Source organism: Palaemon carinicauda, chromosome 10 (genome assembly GCF_036898095.1).
Source record: "Palaemon carinicauda isolate YSFRI2023 chromosome 10, ASM3689809v2, whole genome shotgun sequence".
Taxonomy (NCBI): domain Eukaryota; kingdom Metazoa; phylum Arthropoda; class Malacostraca; order Decapoda; family Palaemonidae; genus Palaemon; species Palaemon carinicauda.
In genome coordinates, this window is record NC_090734.1 from 159622228 (window position 1) to 159638602 (window position 16375).

Sequence of the window (16375 nt, forward strand, 5' to 3'; positions counted from 1 at the left end):
ATGCCAAGGCCGTCTCCACATAGGAAGTAATTGAGCAGGTTTATGTAGGAGCAAACTGCTTACATTTGGAAATACTGTCCTTTGACTCCAATGAAACATCCATTCCAGTACATATCTTCAGCTCTGTGTGAATGATCTCATTAGATCAGTGTAATACAGTACTATAAACACAAGTTTTAACTCACTAATGCCTGTGCTAGCCTAAGCCAGTGGTCGTATCATTTTGCAACTTGTAAATTTCACACTTCAACAATTTCCACATCCTTCTAATTGAGTACATGCACATTACTGATAATTCAATATTTCGGCCTTTTATGCTCTTATATTTAAAAATTGTAATAAAAAAATATACATTTGATTATTTTATTTATGGTAGTATAAGAGAGACGACTTACAATTTTTAACAATTTATGATAAAGTGTTAAGATACACTTTTTCTATATCCCTAAAATTTTTCCTCAGAATGATTTAGTCTAACTGTGATTCTGAATTTTCATCTACATCAATAATGCAAAAGTTCAGAAAAACTGCAAGCCTTATATAACAGACTTTAAGCTATTCAAAAGTAACATGTAATGATGATAACAATAAAAAATATAGTTAAATTTGAGAGGATGGTAACAAAAGTTGCAATATTTTACAGAATATTTCATAACCCCTATCTAAATTTAATTTTCATCTATTAACAGTCGATTATAAATCATAAAAGCTTCAAAATTGCACAATAAAATATTCTAGCATTAGTTTGGCTTAATCATCAAGCACAGAATCTAGCCAGTCTTCTAAATCATCTGCTTCTGTTTTACTCACCAATAAAACTGGTTTAGCCGAAGTCACAGGAGCATCTAAGTCTATCGTAGGTCCTTCTGGGACCTTTTCTGCTTTTGTGCTATTGCCTAAGTCGACATCTTTCAGAGCATTTGCAATAACGCTGTTCTCCTGAAAGCTGCCATCTAGTTTAGGGACACCAAAGCTCATGGGAATATTGGAAGTGCTCGTCTTTGGCAACCCAAAATTAAAAGTACCTTGACTCTTCTCCTTTGGCATTTCCTTTTCATGACTATTCTTAGCTGCCTTAACTGGTGGAACTGGACTTGGTTCCTTCCGAGGAACTTGAGATTCAACAGGAAGTTTGTTGGGCCGACTTGGCTTTCCATCAGTGCTGGTTGCCTCTTGCCTCGTTTCATTACTCGGTTTCTTCACTGGCTTGATTTCTTTCACTGGAGTCGATTCTTTCACCGGGGTAGGTTCTCTCTTAGGCGTAGGTTCTCTCACTGGCGTGGGTTCTCTCAATGGCGTAGGTTCTCTCGCTGGTGTAGGTTCTCTAACCGGTGTAGGTTGTTTCATCGGAGAGGGCTCTTTTACTGGGCTGGGTTCTTTTACAGGGCTTGGTGACTTCAGTTCCTCAGATGTCTTTTCAGGAGTGGGATCTTGCACAAGAAGATCCAAGTCCACATCTTCCGGTTCTGGTTCAAAAGCACTCGAGAGGGAGAGTGCGACATCGACTGCATTCTTGTTCACATTTTCCTGATTTTCAACGGATTCGCTGGCTAGATTAAATGGTTCGCTTTCACTTAGTTTTAAACTTTGAAGAATTTTCTCATTTACATCCATACAGTCGTCATAATTATTACTTGGCTCGTATAACTTCTTATTATCTGCAGCTAAATTTGTGTAGAATTCAATGACAGAGTCCTGAAATAAAACAGCAAAAGGATATGATTTCACAATTACTCTTTTCACTCACTATATAAATGCTTGTAAAATATTCAAGAATACTTTTGAAACAAATCCTATTTCAAGAACATACCATTTCGTTATGATAGCATTCACTAAATACCTAAAGCATAAACCAATTAAGAATTTAGTAATATTTTGCTCTTTGCGGATATGAAGGACTCCCTAAATGGTGTATAATTATATTAGTAATTAGCATTATTTCTAAATCATAAAATAATTCTGTAATAATTACAATAACAGTAATATTCACTAACTTATCTACACCAATCAGCTTAAAATTAGGGACTCAGAGCTGGGATAACAGATTAGATTTTATTATAAATAATTTTCAGAAATTTTTTTCAATCAAATTTCAGACATCTTAGAATTATATTCCATAAATACCTTTCCCTAATAATCATAAGATTCCTTCAATTGTTATTTTTAAAGCATAAATTATATAATATTTATCAATTCTGTGAACCTCCTTGATGTTCATATTGCTTCTTCTCCAGAAGCTAGATCAAATTTTAAAATTTCTTATTTTCTTAACAATGGATGTGGAACCGCCTATTGGTAAGCGGTAAGAAGCCTATAACTGCCCCTTTAGATACTCCGTCTCTTCAGTTTCTCCACAGTAGGGGATTCAGCATTATGAAGCTTCATCTGTGGTGGATAATGTGGGAGGGTGGGCTGTGGCACCCTAGCCGTACCAGCTGAACTTGGTGAGTCCCTTGTTAGGCTGGGAGGAACGTAGAGAGTAGAGGTCCCCTTTTTTTGTTTTGTTTCATTGTTGATGTCAGCTAGCCCCCAAAATTGGGGGAAGTGCCTTGGTATATGTATGTATGTATGTATTGGCCGCAATGAGACTTTTTCCAGATTGTTTCCATACTGTACATTGAAATGCCTTTCCCTGGTTTTGTTAGCAATTACTGCTTGGAATGTGCACAGGAATTACTTCTGAGAAGTCCTGATCTGCACTCTATTTGTGTATCCTGTTGGGGGCAATACAGTGATTTAAATAAACATTGTGAAGAGTGTTTCACTCACGGTACTACTCATGTTTCAATGGTAGCCGAGCAAGTTAAAAGTTCTAAGGGCAAAAGGAAAGTTGCTGTTAGTTCAAGGGAAAAGCCAGAGAAGACCAGACATTGATTATACAGAGGACAACGATGATAATGACATGGCTCAAAACTTTGGACAATAAACAATTTCTGTTTTTGACATCACTTGCTTCCTTTGTTAAAATGAAGAAGTTGAGTGAATCCTCCCTTTAAAATGGTAATACTGGTCCTTCCCATCCCATTACCAAACCTAACCTAACTCTAAAAGGTCTCCAGTAAGGGTTCTGAAAGTATGCTGAACTTTACAGACTAGAAAGACACAGAGCCTAAAAATCTTTAAGCACTTAAGTTCCTCCTACTATTAAACCCTTTATTATTGTGTGCATTTACAAAGCACAATTCTGTATTTGGCCTCTAAAATACTGTAGTTGATTAGTGCATTGTGCTCAGTCACAAATTAGGGAAATGGGATCTAAACTTGAATAGATTTTTTAATTTACAAATGTTTTCTATTTTCATTATTTTAAAGTGAATTTTTAATTATTTTGTTGGTGAAAATGGCAAAAAAAGATCTGACTCATTACAATAATTACAGAGGCATCACACTTACATCAGTTGTCATGAAAATATATACTGTAGTATGATTATTCTAAAAAGACTACAGAGAAAGATTGATGAAATGCTGAGAGATGAACAAGCAGGATTTAGAAAAGGTAGAAGTTGTACTGACCAAATTTTCATATCAAGACATGTAGTACAGCTATGTGTAGAAAATAGAAATCTACTTTTGATGGACTATGAAAAGCCTTTGATAGTGTGTGGCTGAGGACTATGAAGCGTGAAGTAGATGATGAATGGAGAGGTATTGATTTAAAACTGCAAGATACAGAAGACTGGCAAAATTCGTGGAGAGTTACATACTAAACTCAGGCTATATATCAGTTTAGTGAGATCGGTGTTACTGTAAGGACATCAGTCATGGTATGATAATGAAACAATATCCAACAGATTTTGTAGATGTGAGAACTAAGCCCTCAGAAGAATATTGAGAGTTACTCGAGTGCCTTATGTGGATGAGATCATGGTGAGGGGTAGATGGAGATGGTTTAGGCATGCTCTTCACACTCTCCAAGAGTGAGTAGTACACCAAACTTTCAACTGAGCTCCACAAGGCACTAGAAGAGTTGGAAGTTCCAGGCCTACGTGGCTGAGGACTATGAAGCGTGAAGTAGGAGATGATGAATGGAGAAGTATTGATTTAAAGGCTCAAGATAGAGGCAACTGTCGAAATCTAACAGTGGCCCTTTGCGTCAATAGGTATAGGAGGACATGATGATGATGATGAATTTGCATGTGTTCAAATAGGCAAATAAAGTAGAGATCTTGCAAATACCAGGAATAAACATTAGCGCTTAAAACAGTCGCACTACCAGCCTATTAGAGCTTAAGTTGTGAGTCGATGGATGTCAAAGTAAGTAAGGATGACTTATGGTATAGACGGTAAGTTATGAGTTAAGATCTAAATACCTCTGAAAAAAGTTGTAAATGCATGTTCTATAAAGTGTAACGAATAAACGAAAGGAGTGAAATGGTTGAAGGGCAGAAGCTATCCAACTACTTCACCAGTGGCATTCAAAGACCAAAATAAAAATGCATGTGATAGTGTTCATGACTGTGACCTTTAAAGTACTTACTATCTGAAGCAAAGTACTTATACTTACCAGATCTATAGGCAAAAGGCTACCATATTCTGAAAACTGGCAATAAAGGACCATGAAAAATAAATAGCAAAGGGCTTTCAAAAGGGTTTTATGTTAGGATTACAGCATTTCCAGTTCTCTAACAGTTCACAGAATCTTTCTATCATCTATCTCGGTGCCAAGAAAGGAAGGGATGATGTATGAAACCAAAGTACAACTTGGATACTATTAGAAGCTTGGTCCTAAAGGTAACTAGGAGTTGTGCATACTGTACAGTATAAGACTACGAGATGAAGGACTCCATTTAGGAGATGTTGAGTCTTTTCAAAGTACTGAAGATGCTTTAGTTCTGCTGAAAGCCAAAGATTCATTACCCAAAGAGAAGAAAACTTGACCCAGAACTGTCTGTATCCCAAAATTAAGTACCTGTTGATATTGAAGGCCACTAGCAAGCAAAGACCCTCAAGCAAGCAAAGAGCCACTAGCAAGCAAAGAGACACTAGCAAGCGAAGAGCCACTAGCAAGCGATGAGCCACAGAGATACCAGTTAAAAATCCAAGACCTTAAACTGGTATCATCAAAAGGTAAAGGGCATAAAGCAACACCTGGCAGCCTTAGTTATATCAAAATTATCTCTTGAGAACTGGTATAATCAAAAGGTAAAGGGCATAAAGAGACCCTTGGCATTCTTAGTTATATTAAAATTCTCTCTCTACAGACTGAATAGAGACCCTCCGGAGGCAGATTTATAACATTCCATATTGAGGATAGTGGATAAATTTAAGAGTGAAATTAGTGGTTCTGTATATGTTTTTAAAGAGACGAAATATGTTAGCGCACTTCAGGGCAATGGGCGTTACTCTCAACTTACTGGAAGAGATGCTTCAGGTATGTTGAGCTGCACTTGAAGTGGTATTGTATTGATGGCAGCCACAAGGTCCGAAACATGGAGGGACCCAAGCCCATGGGACTTCAAGATGTTAGTCTCATTATCGTCTAATAGATTCTCTCCTTTTAACATGAGGTGTCCTCCAGTACAAACTGAAACAGAATAGGATAGTTGTTAAGCCAAAAAAAAAATTCTATACTCTCCCCTGAAGTTGATACAATATAACCTTGACAAGAAATATCTAGGATATCTGATTGAAATTTCTAATAAATATTTCTATGAATCTTTCATTGTAATAAAAATCTATGAGAGAGAGAGAGAGAGAGAGAGAGAGAGAGAGAGAGAGAGAGAGAGAGAGAGAGAGAGAGAGAGAGAGAGAGAGAGAGAGAGAGAGAGAGAGAAACACAATCATTACAATAGCATCATAAAAAACCTTGAATATAATAAAAAAAATTGTACTATGATGCAGAATACTGTACTGTATAAGATTATGCAAAACTGAAAAATTAAAATGAATTGCTTTTAACAAAATATTACTACAAATAAATAACAAAACACAATTTTCCAACCTTGTTGTTCGAGTATTTTGGAAAAATCTTCACCAACAAGATAATCTTCCCCATCTTCTTCCGCATCCTCAGGCGGTAAATCTTCATAACGAAGCCAATTACTTAGTATTTCTCGTCGCTGGTACTTCTGTTGCACTGGGACTTCTTTGTCGGGCATAATAGTAACTGGTGAGAGAAAAATAATCTTAGTTCAACAGGTTCTCAAATTACTTAAAGGTAACAGAATTCAGGGAACCATATATTACTGTCCAATAAATACTGGTACGATCAAATTATTCGTTCACATGCTTAACCCGTTGCTAGAGCCCTTAGAAAAACTTAACTTCAATGTGGTTTTACAGTACTCAAAGAATTACTAATACGGTATCTAAAACTAAAAGATATAATAAAAATTTATAAAATTGTAGAGTATACTGTACTATGGATTTGGAACCTACTGCACACTGCCAAATACTATCATGATCAATTACTGTATCAATTTGCTCACACCATCCTTAACATCAAATCAAATTTTGTATTTGTACAATATCAATTTGAAAAATCACAAATCTTCAAAGTTATTTGTATTTTTCATAACTATACAAACCTGATTCCTCTTCCTAGAGGTTATGGGGTAGTTTCGCTCGAAGGAGATGTTGGATAGTCTCCACCCATAAAGTGACAGGGAAGTCACTGAGTTGTGGTACGTCTTCAGGTAGGGCTCGCAAAGTAAGTTGGGCCACAGTGGTAGTTCTCACAGTACCTCGACTAGGAGCGTCAGCAGGTCTGGGTACCATTTGGTGTGTGGCAATTTGGTTATTCTGAGATTCAGATTAATCAACAATGTGTTGATTACTTCGCAAATTAGGCAGAATGGTGGAAAAATATAGACATAGGTGTTGTCCCACGGATGTTGAAAGGTATTCTCTAGAGCCCCTATAGAGCTCAGCACTAGAGAGCAAATGATCAGGAGTTCTTTGTTGAGCAGGGTGGCAAATACGTCGATCGACGGAAACTCGTCAAAGTAAATCGCTTCTTTGCTACTAGAAAATGGAAGAATTACTCCACTCCTACTTGTCCCTGATAACTGTGCTTGTTGGCTATTACATTCCTTGTGCCAAGAATGAATCTTGCAGTCACTTCCATTGCAAAAGGGAGGGACACATGCCACACCTCTGCTAGAGGTAGGAGACTTGACCCTCAAAGTGACTACTTCTTCGAGATTGAATTTAGAGGGGTCATAGCTGACGATCTAATAGATTCCTTCGAGGGACTCTTGAAGGTGAATGCCTGATGGAAGACTTTGCACGTGCTGTGTGGAGACTGTTGTGGAGACTTTAGGCATGGGGACTTTATTCATGGATACCTTGCACATGAAGTCCTGGTGTCTCTAAAAGTAACTCTACGTAAAGGCATTCATCCCGCAGAGGCAATTGTGTGCGTGGAGGAGATCGTGCCCATAGAGAAAATTAGACACTTGAAGAACTACCCCCTTGTAGATCACATATGTGAAGATGATCGTACGCATGAAGACCTCTCAGTGTATGATCTTGTACATAGAACTGCTCGGGATCGTGCGCATGCAAATGATGTTGAGAGTGGCGGCAATCGTGCATGTGGAGAACTCACAGCTGGTGATTATGCCAGTGAAGATTATCGTGTGTTTGGCAGCGATCATGCCCACGGAGAACCCTTGACTGGTAATCGTGCGTGTGGAGGTGCTTGGGATCATGCATGTGACAACAATCATGAGCTTAGACAAACCCTCAGCTGTTGATCGCGAGCGTGTACCTGCTCATGTGTATGTGGCTCTCTCTGGGTCTGACATCGAAGATCTCTCTCGATGTCTCTCTCATCCTCTGCCCTCAATGTCTCGCTATCTGAAGAAGAAAGATCATAACGGGTGCCTGAAGCAGGAGAAGAACCTTCAGCTCAAACAGGTACAGCACCACCCCTGTTATGTGTACATGAAGGGGCTAAGAGAAGTCTGGGCAGACTTGGAATGCTCCTTCCTCTTCATCTTCGGAGGTCAGACAGCATCTGAGGACTAGGCAGAGGCGGGGTCGCTTCCTCACCTCGCAGAAGTCGCTTCGACAGCTCACAAAAAAACGCAGTTGAGGATTTCCCTGCTGCCATTGATGACACTACGTAAAGTGAGGACCGAAGATCACCTACCCCTTCGGCAGGGTGGGACTGGCCAGTAGGAGCCACGTCAAATAATCCTTCTGCAGGAGGGTCAGCAGGTGAGGATGACACATCATCAGATGTCCTGGAAGTCCTAGAGACAGCTGAGCTATAAGGTCCTTAATACACTGGAAGCGTCATTGTCGACAATTACAAGAGAAAGGGGCGGGGAATATTTCATTTAGGGAAGGTGATAAGCCCACCTCACCTGAAGCCTGCACCAAAGGCAGATCAGAATCATCTTTCTTCTGCGCCTTTCCTTTGGAAGAATCTTCTCTAGAGGGAGTCGAAGAAGGCGTAACAGCTCAAGCACCGGAGGGCAGGAAGCAAGAACCAGAAGACTTCTTCAGCTTGGGGGAAGACCCCAAAGCTAAAGAATCTCTCTTGGGATTCATGTTCTTCCCATTGCAGTAACTGGGACGACTACAAAGGCAGCCACGCCCTGCACTCTTCACAGGGAATGACTGTAAAATCATGCTCCCTGTAAAACAGGCAAAAAAATGGGGATCCAGTTATTGCCGACTCATAAATTGGGCAAAATTGTGACCAGGTTTATCAAGGCGTCCTAGTACTGAACGCCTACTCGTGAATACGACATACACATTCATAATCAATCTAGAACTAAAAAAAATATTATATTGTATAAGTAAACAGCCGCCAAGCTTTGCCAAAGTGCAGACAGTACGTCCGTATTATTCTGTGACTGAAATCAAAGTGGCTCTTCAGTGTGTTGGCAAGGGCCTGGGGCTTCCGTGCCACCTGCAAGTAACTACCAACACATTGATATATACTTGAACAGCTTACTTCCAGCTACACTGAAATCATAATTATATTAAATTATGAGGGTTTGTATTCATATAAGAACATTTTATTATTCATTAAATCTGGTTGGATAAATCCTTTCTATATTCAATTTTGAACTTTGTATTTCTTGAAAAATTAATTGCTTTGAATTTTACTTACTGTAATACAGCAGGTAATAAGCTATGTTCAGTGTTTGCTAATTTAAAAAAATCTGGGAAAACATCTTTATACATAAGATATCTAATCAAATAATGATTAATACCGTTTTGCACTGAACATATATTTAAGAGCTTGGTAATGAAACATTTTTATTGTAGTGTATAAAATTCAATGTGTATTCATATATTTTTTGGAGTGCAATACATATAATGTACTCCCCAAATATAGACTCCAAGTTTAGACCTACCATTATCCTAAGGAAGGTAACCTTCTCTTACCACTGGACCTTACACAAATACTGTATGCAGATTATAGGCATCATATTTAAGATCTCAACATTTTCCAAGTAAAATGGTCAACAAAATTAATCATAACATTCGGTTTCTAGAAACCAAGCAATGACTCCCCACAGTACAGTAATAAAACAAAGGTGGCCGATACGGTAATGTCCCTGACTAGTGAACGCCAGACTTGGGTTGGAGTCACGCTTAAACTTGTTACTTCCTTTGGTCTCTGCAACCTAACCATCCTTGTGAGCTAAGGAGGGGGGGTTTTGGGGGAGCCTATAGGTCTATCTGCTGAGTCATCAGCAGCCATTGCCTGGCCCTCCTTGATCCAAGCTTGGGTGGAGAGGAGGTTTGGGCACTGATCATATGTGCATATGGCCAGTCTCTAGTCTAGGGCATTGTCCTACTCGATAGGGCAATGTCACTGTTCCTTGCCCCTGCCATTCATGAGCAGCCTTTAAAGCATTACAAACTAAGGTACCATCATTTATAACTTAACATAGTTAAAGCCTTACCTGATTCATATTCCTTAGGTTCTGCATAGGCAACACCCGTGCCGCCATGCTTCCTCTGTTGACTGACATTGCTCGGAGGAGGTTCTTCCTTTACAGGTTCTCTATTGCTGGCACCAACTGAGCGAGGATCATCTACAGGATGGTATTACTATTATTAGCCAAGCTACAACCCTAGTTGGAAAAGCAAGATGCTATAAGCCCAAGGGCTCTAATAGGGAAAAATAGCCAAGTGAGGAAAGGAAATAAGGAAATAAATAAACGATGAGAAAAAATTAACTATAAAATATTTTTAAAACGGTAACATTAAAACAGATATATCATATATAAACTATAAAAAGACTTATGTCAGCCTGTTCAATTCAACCTAAAAACATTTACTGCAACTTTGAACTTTGGTAATCGTCCAAAAAATAATAGGATCAGAGAACATAATAACTTGTCTCTAACTTAGCATACAGTACACAATCATTTATAGTGGTCCCTATCTTCCAGGCATGCAAAGTATGTTAACAAAAGCCTAAAATGATATATCAAAGGTTTGGGAAGATGACAAAATTCACACTAAATCTCACTACTGTACTAGTCCAGTGTCGTGTTTGCAATCAGGTACCTTGCTGACACAGATATAAACATAACTCTCTCCACTTCTATCCAAGAAGCAAAACACTCAGAATGAGGACCATGGGGGAGGGGGTCATGGAGTGGTTTGAACTACCCAAGAGCATTATGCAATCTTTGGAATACCTTTCAAAAGATTTGTCCTTCAATTGCAAATATTGGAATGAAGTTCTTTTCCTAAAACAACTGATTTACTTTAATGCCACAATTCCCAGTTTCCCGAGAGTAAAGAAATGACAAACTTATAACAGAGTTTGTATTTTTCCTAGCATACAAACCCGAATTCTTTACTATAGGAGATATTCTAGCGCAAGCTGGAAAATATGGCAGAAAAACCTTAACAACGTCGTTAACGACCGGGCAGGTAGTTACCCACCTGTTAGAGGTGGGGGACCGCCGGTCGGTAGCTACTGTTTACCTTCAATCGGATTCTAGCTAGGACTATTCTATGGGGTGGTGATGGAGGGAAGATTTGTGTAAAGAATTTGGGTTTGTATGTTAGGAAAACTACAAACTCTGTTATAAGTTTGTCATTTGTTCCTATACCGATACAAACCCTTATTCTTTACTATAGGAGACTTAGTCCTGAGGCTAGGGTGGCCAAGGAGTTCCCTATTCATAGGAAAGGTAGTCCTCAGACTAAACTCCCTTGAAGAAAAAATCTCCTGTAAATCTTCTTTCTTTGTAGATCCCTATAATCTTATCACAACTGAAAGTTTGTAGCTTCGTGGAGACAAATGTTTCAGGATGAAGTGGGTCAGGAACATTCGACTCGGACCCCTTCAAACGTAGGGTTCCCCCGACCTTGAAAAGGGGAAACCTTATGACAACGAGTATAATTACCCTGTGAGAGGAATCAGATGAGTTTCATACCTTATTTCCATTGGCGAGTCCAGCTGAAACTGGCTACAGACTAGGATCCCCAGATGAAAGGAAGGAAACAAAGAAGATAGATGGATGTCCTTAAAACCTAGTGTAACACAGGATCCTCAACCAATGGCTACTGCCCCCTAAAAGGGCGTAAGGTAGCTACAGCACCTGTTGACCTGCCACAGTAGGCCCTATAGAAAAGGTGTCTAGAGACCTATGTGTCATGTCGCTCAAATAGTGAGCGGTGAATGTAGATTGGCGTTTCCAGACCCCAGCTCTTAAGACTTGGAAGACTGAGAAATTTCTCTTAAATGCCAGTGAGGCAGCCAATCCACTAACTTGATGGACTTTGGGTTGTGCTGCCTCTGGGTCTCCGTGAATAGCCCTCGCAATAACTTTCTTGAACCAGAAAGAGATGGTGTTGCGAGAGATTCTCCTCTTTACCTTGGTACTAAGGAAGAGATGACGGAGATGTGGTCTGAAAGGTCTGGTGCACTTCAGGTATTTCCTTAGCGCCCTGACTGGGCACTAATAACTGGTCTGTATACTGTGTTACCTTATTGAGGCTGGAAAACTGAAATTCTTAAAACCTCTCATCGGCAGATGAAGGATTCTTAGTCTTAGCCACAAAGCCTGGTACGAAGTTGAGAGAGACTTCCCCCCATCCCCTAGAATGGGTGACGTCATAAGACAGACCATGTAGCTCACTGATCCTTTTAGCCGAGGCCAGAGCTACCAGGAAGATGGTCTTAGGGGTCAGAAAGTAGTCTGAGGCCCTATTTAAGGGCTCATAGGGCAGACCCTTCAAGGAATGTAAGACCAAAGACACGTCCCAAGGTGGTGGTCTAATATCAACTGGGGGGCAAGATCGCTCAAAACCTCGAATCAACAAGGCGATATCTTACGAGGCGGAAAGGTCAACCCCTCTCAGTCTACAGATGAGGCTCAAAGCTGAGCAATAGTCCTTAATCGCCAAGACTGAGAGGAGCTTTTCCTTCCTGAGATACAAAAGGAAGTCTGCCACTAAAGGAAGAGAGGGGTCGAGTGGAGACACGCCTCGCCCTCTACACCAAGCTGCAAACACTCTCCATCTTGCTTGGTAGAGGTTTGTGGAAGATAAGCACAGGTGCCTGGACATGTGCTCAGCCACTCTCTTTGAAAAGCCTCTGCATCTGAGGAGTGACTTGGACAGCCTCCAGGTGTGAAGCTTCAGAGTAATTGTTTACAACACCACACTCTCCATTTACTCCAAAATAATGCGATCCTGCAGTTCTCATCTTCTTGCACAGTAATTAGGGGGTTATTTAAATTCTGGGAAAGCAATAATTAGAAAGATATGTTGAGGAAGCAGTTATAAAAACAAAATAGCTCGGTTTCCTCACTAACCGACTTGAAACTGACATGTCAACATAGTCAACCAATCAGAATTCGTGATGCCAGCATACATAAATAGAAGTTCGTGATGCCTCGTACATTTGATATACTGTATATTCAAAATATACTTAATCAAAAATTGAGTGATTACTCAAAAGTGTCACTATTGTAACTGGCATATTTTATGGAAACTTTTGAGTAATTAATCCATTTTTAATTAAGTATATTTTGAACATACAGTATATCAAATGTACGCTGGCATCACGAACTTCTGTTTATGTACGCTGGCATCACAAATTCTGTTTGCTTGACGATGTTGAAATGTCGGTTCCAAGTCGTTTAGTGAGGAAACCGAGCTATTTTCTTTTTATAACCCCTTCCCCCTTCCTCAACATGTCTTGCTAATTATTGCTTTCCCAGAATTTAAATAACCACCTAATTACTGTGCAAGAAGATGAGAACTGCAGGATTGCATTATTTTGGAGTAAGTTGAGAGCGTGGTGTTATAAACAATTACTAGCTTCAGCAAGCGAATTCTTCCGTGGGGGACACCACTGTGTGTCTGCATCAGCAGAAGGGGTTCCAGAGGAAGAAACCTTGTAACCTGAAACAGAAGGGAAAGAAGGTCTGCGTACCATTCTCTGCTTGGCCATGCCGGAGCTATTAGGGTTAGATTGTAGTTCCGGGAGGTCCTGAGTTTGTTGATCACCCTTCTCAGCAGGCAAAAGGGAGGAAAGGCGTATACGTCTAGGTTGTCCCAAGAATGATTAAGGGCGTCCTGGAGCCCTGCCTGATGATCTGGAACTGGAGAACCATAGCGGGGAAGCTTCGCATTCAGAAAAGGGGCGAACAGGTCTATTGTTGGGAAACCCCACAAAGCTATTACAGCCTTCGCCTTCGCTACTCAAAGATCCAAACACCATTCGCCACTCAACACTTGGTGATGCCTGCTTAGTTGATCCGCCACGATGTTTTTCCGACCCGGAATAAACCTGGCTGTCAGAGAAATGTCATGACCTTCCGCCCACTGGCAAATCTGTACTGTTAGAAGACAGAGGTCTCTTGCTAGAGTACCCCCTTGCTTGTTAATATACGAGACGGTCGTGGAGTTGTCGCTCATCAGCACCACCCCTCGTCCTTGTAGATCTTCTACAAAGTATTTTAGGCCTTTCCAGTGCTCTATCGGAGACCAGACTCGTGATACTAACTTCGGGCCTAGGTGGGAACCCCAGCCTCGTAGCGACGTGTCCGAAAAGAGTTTTAACTTTGGATTGGGGCCTTGGAGAGGAATGCCCATCTGGGTATTCTCTCTGGCTGACCACCACAGAAGATCTTGTATCACGAGAGCTGGAACCTCCACTGGCAAGAATGGTAAGTAGGTAGTAGGTTGGCCTGGGCACCAGCCGCCCGTTGAGATACTACCGCTAGAGAGTTATGGGGTCCTTTGACTGGCCAGACAGTACTACATAGGACCCTTCTCTCTGGTTACGGTTCTTTCCCTTTGCCTACACAGACACCGAATAGTGTGGCCTATCCTTTACAGATTCTCCTCTGTCCTCATACACCTGACAACACTGTGATTACTAGACAATTCTTCTTCACCCAAGGGGTTAACTACTGCACTGAAATTGTTCAGTGGCTACTTTCCTCTTGGTAAGGGTAGAAGAGACTCTTTAGCTATGGTAAGCAGCTCTTCTAGGAGAAGGACACTCCAAAATCAAACCATTGTTCTCTAGTCTTGGGTAGTGCCATAGCCTGTGTACCATGGTCTTATACTGCCTTGGGCTAGAGTTCTCTTGCTTGAGGGTACACTCGGGCACATTTTTCTATCTAGTTCCTCTTCCTCTTGTTCTCTTAAAGTTTTTATTGTTTAAATAGGAAATATTTATTTGAATATTGTTACTATTGCTAAAATATTTTATTTTTCCTTATTTCCTTTCCTCACTAGGCTATTTTCCCTGTTGGGGCCCCTGGGCTTATAGCATCCTGCTTTTCCAACTAGGGTTGTAGCTTAGCATTTAATAATAATAATAATAATAATCGTTCTTTTGGGACCAATGGGTCTTCAGATGCTACTGGAGACTTCGCATTCTTGATCTTCCACCTGGAACTAATTTTTCCAGGGAGGAAAGATGGCCAAGAAGACTACCACAAAATGGCTGGAGGAGTTGGGCGATGGATTGTTCCAGCCTCAGAAGTCTGTCTTCCGAAGGGAACACTCTCCCTACCTGGGTGTTGATGGACATCCCCAGACAGTTCATGACTTGTCTACGTTTACAGGAATCCCCAGATCCTTGTAAAGGTCGAGAAGCCTCCTTAGGTGATCCAGAGCTTGTTCCCTGGACGAGGCCAGGGGTAACCAATCGTCCAGATACATTAGCAGGCGTATCCCGTGCTTGTGTGCCCAGGAGGAAACGACTTCGAAAACCCTTGTAATCTACCTATAGGGCGGTCGAGAGGCTGAAGCATAGTACTTTGAACTCAAGCTTCGACCCTGAACCACAAAGCGCAGGAGTTTCCGAGCTGATCGAAGGATTGGTTCTTGGAAATATGCGTCTTTCAAGTCCACAGAAGCCATAAAGTCTCCTGGAAGCACCGCTTGGATCACGGAGGATGCTGTCTCCATTTTGAATGGAGTCTACTTCACAAACTGATTTAAGGTAGAGAGATCGAGTACTGGTCTCCAACACCCAGAGGCTTTCTCTACCAGAAAGAGGCAACTGAAAAACCCCGGGGAGGTGTTGGGGACCTGTTGGATGGAGCCCTTCAGAAGCATGCTCTGGATTTCCTGAGCTAGGGCCTGCTGTTTCCCACGATCCTGAGGGACCTGGGAGGATGAGATCGGAGGAGAAATTACAGGAGGAAGAGAGACTATGAAGGGGATGCGGTACCCCCAACGAAGTCTCTACGGGCCGACCAAGGGAAAGGCCCGTGCCAACAAGAAGTGATGGCTTTAATACACTACCCAACAAAGCACCTTGATGGTCCATTGCATGGCCCCCATAGCTTTCCACTTCCTCCAACTTCCCTGCAGGCAACCCCCTACGCACTGGACTGGGGGAACCGAGACCCTATTTCTGTCCAAGTTTCCTCCCTCTGCCTTTAGCCTTGGGAGGAGCCAACTGTCCTCTGCACATAAGTTTGGCTACAAAGGAAGGGCGGCTGAGGCTCTTGGCTGGAAGTGGAGCCGCGATTGTGGCCTTAGGTTGTGGAGTTGGCTGCTGCTGCATTATGTGAAAGGAAGCAGGCTTTTGCACTGCAGTGTCATACGTCTCTTTCCTCCAAGTATCTAAGGTAGAGGAAACTGCTTGCTTAGAGAAGAGAAGAGGTTGTAGAAGGTCCGAGTTTCTCAAATCTGATCTCTCGGCCTTACCGATGCTCCTATTAAGTCTGGAAACTACTGATTCCCTCCTTTTGAGGACCCAATTGCCTCACATGGTCGTTGTTGTAGCGGTTAGAAAGTCCGTTGTCTTAGCCCCAGCAGCTAGGACTTCCTGTAGGGACTGCATGGAGACTTAGTTTGACAGGTCCTCGTGACTCGCGAGGTAGCCGACTGTACCAGTCCACGTGTCAAACCAAGATGAAGCCTCCAGAAGCGACATTAAAGCCACTTCCATTGCCGAGGCTTCTGTGGCTAAGAAGGA

The 16375-nt window shown here is 41.3% G+C and overlaps 1 protein-coding gene across 2 annotated transcripts in view; it reads right to left on the minus strand.

Moving 5' to 3' along the window:
• Positions 1-351: 351 nt before the first annotated feature.
• The window catches only part of LOC137648915 (anti-sigma-I factor RsgI2-like), a 68078-nt gene continuing 52054 nt past the window's right edge, over positions 352-16375 (minus strand). For both annotated transcript variants that reach the window (XM_068382103.1, XM_068382104.1), the window contains exons 3-6: positions 9870-10001; positions 5942-6106; positions 5355-5524; positions 352-1695 (exon numbers count right to left, since the gene is read on the minus strand). In XM_068382103.1, coding sequence (XP_068238204.1) covers positions 751-1695; positions 5355-5524; positions 5942-6106; positions 9870-10001 — 1412 coding nt within the window. In that variant the 3' untranslated portion in view covers positions 352-750. The remainder of the gene's footprint in view (positions 1696-5354; positions 5525-5941; positions 6107-9869; positions 10002-16375) is intronic.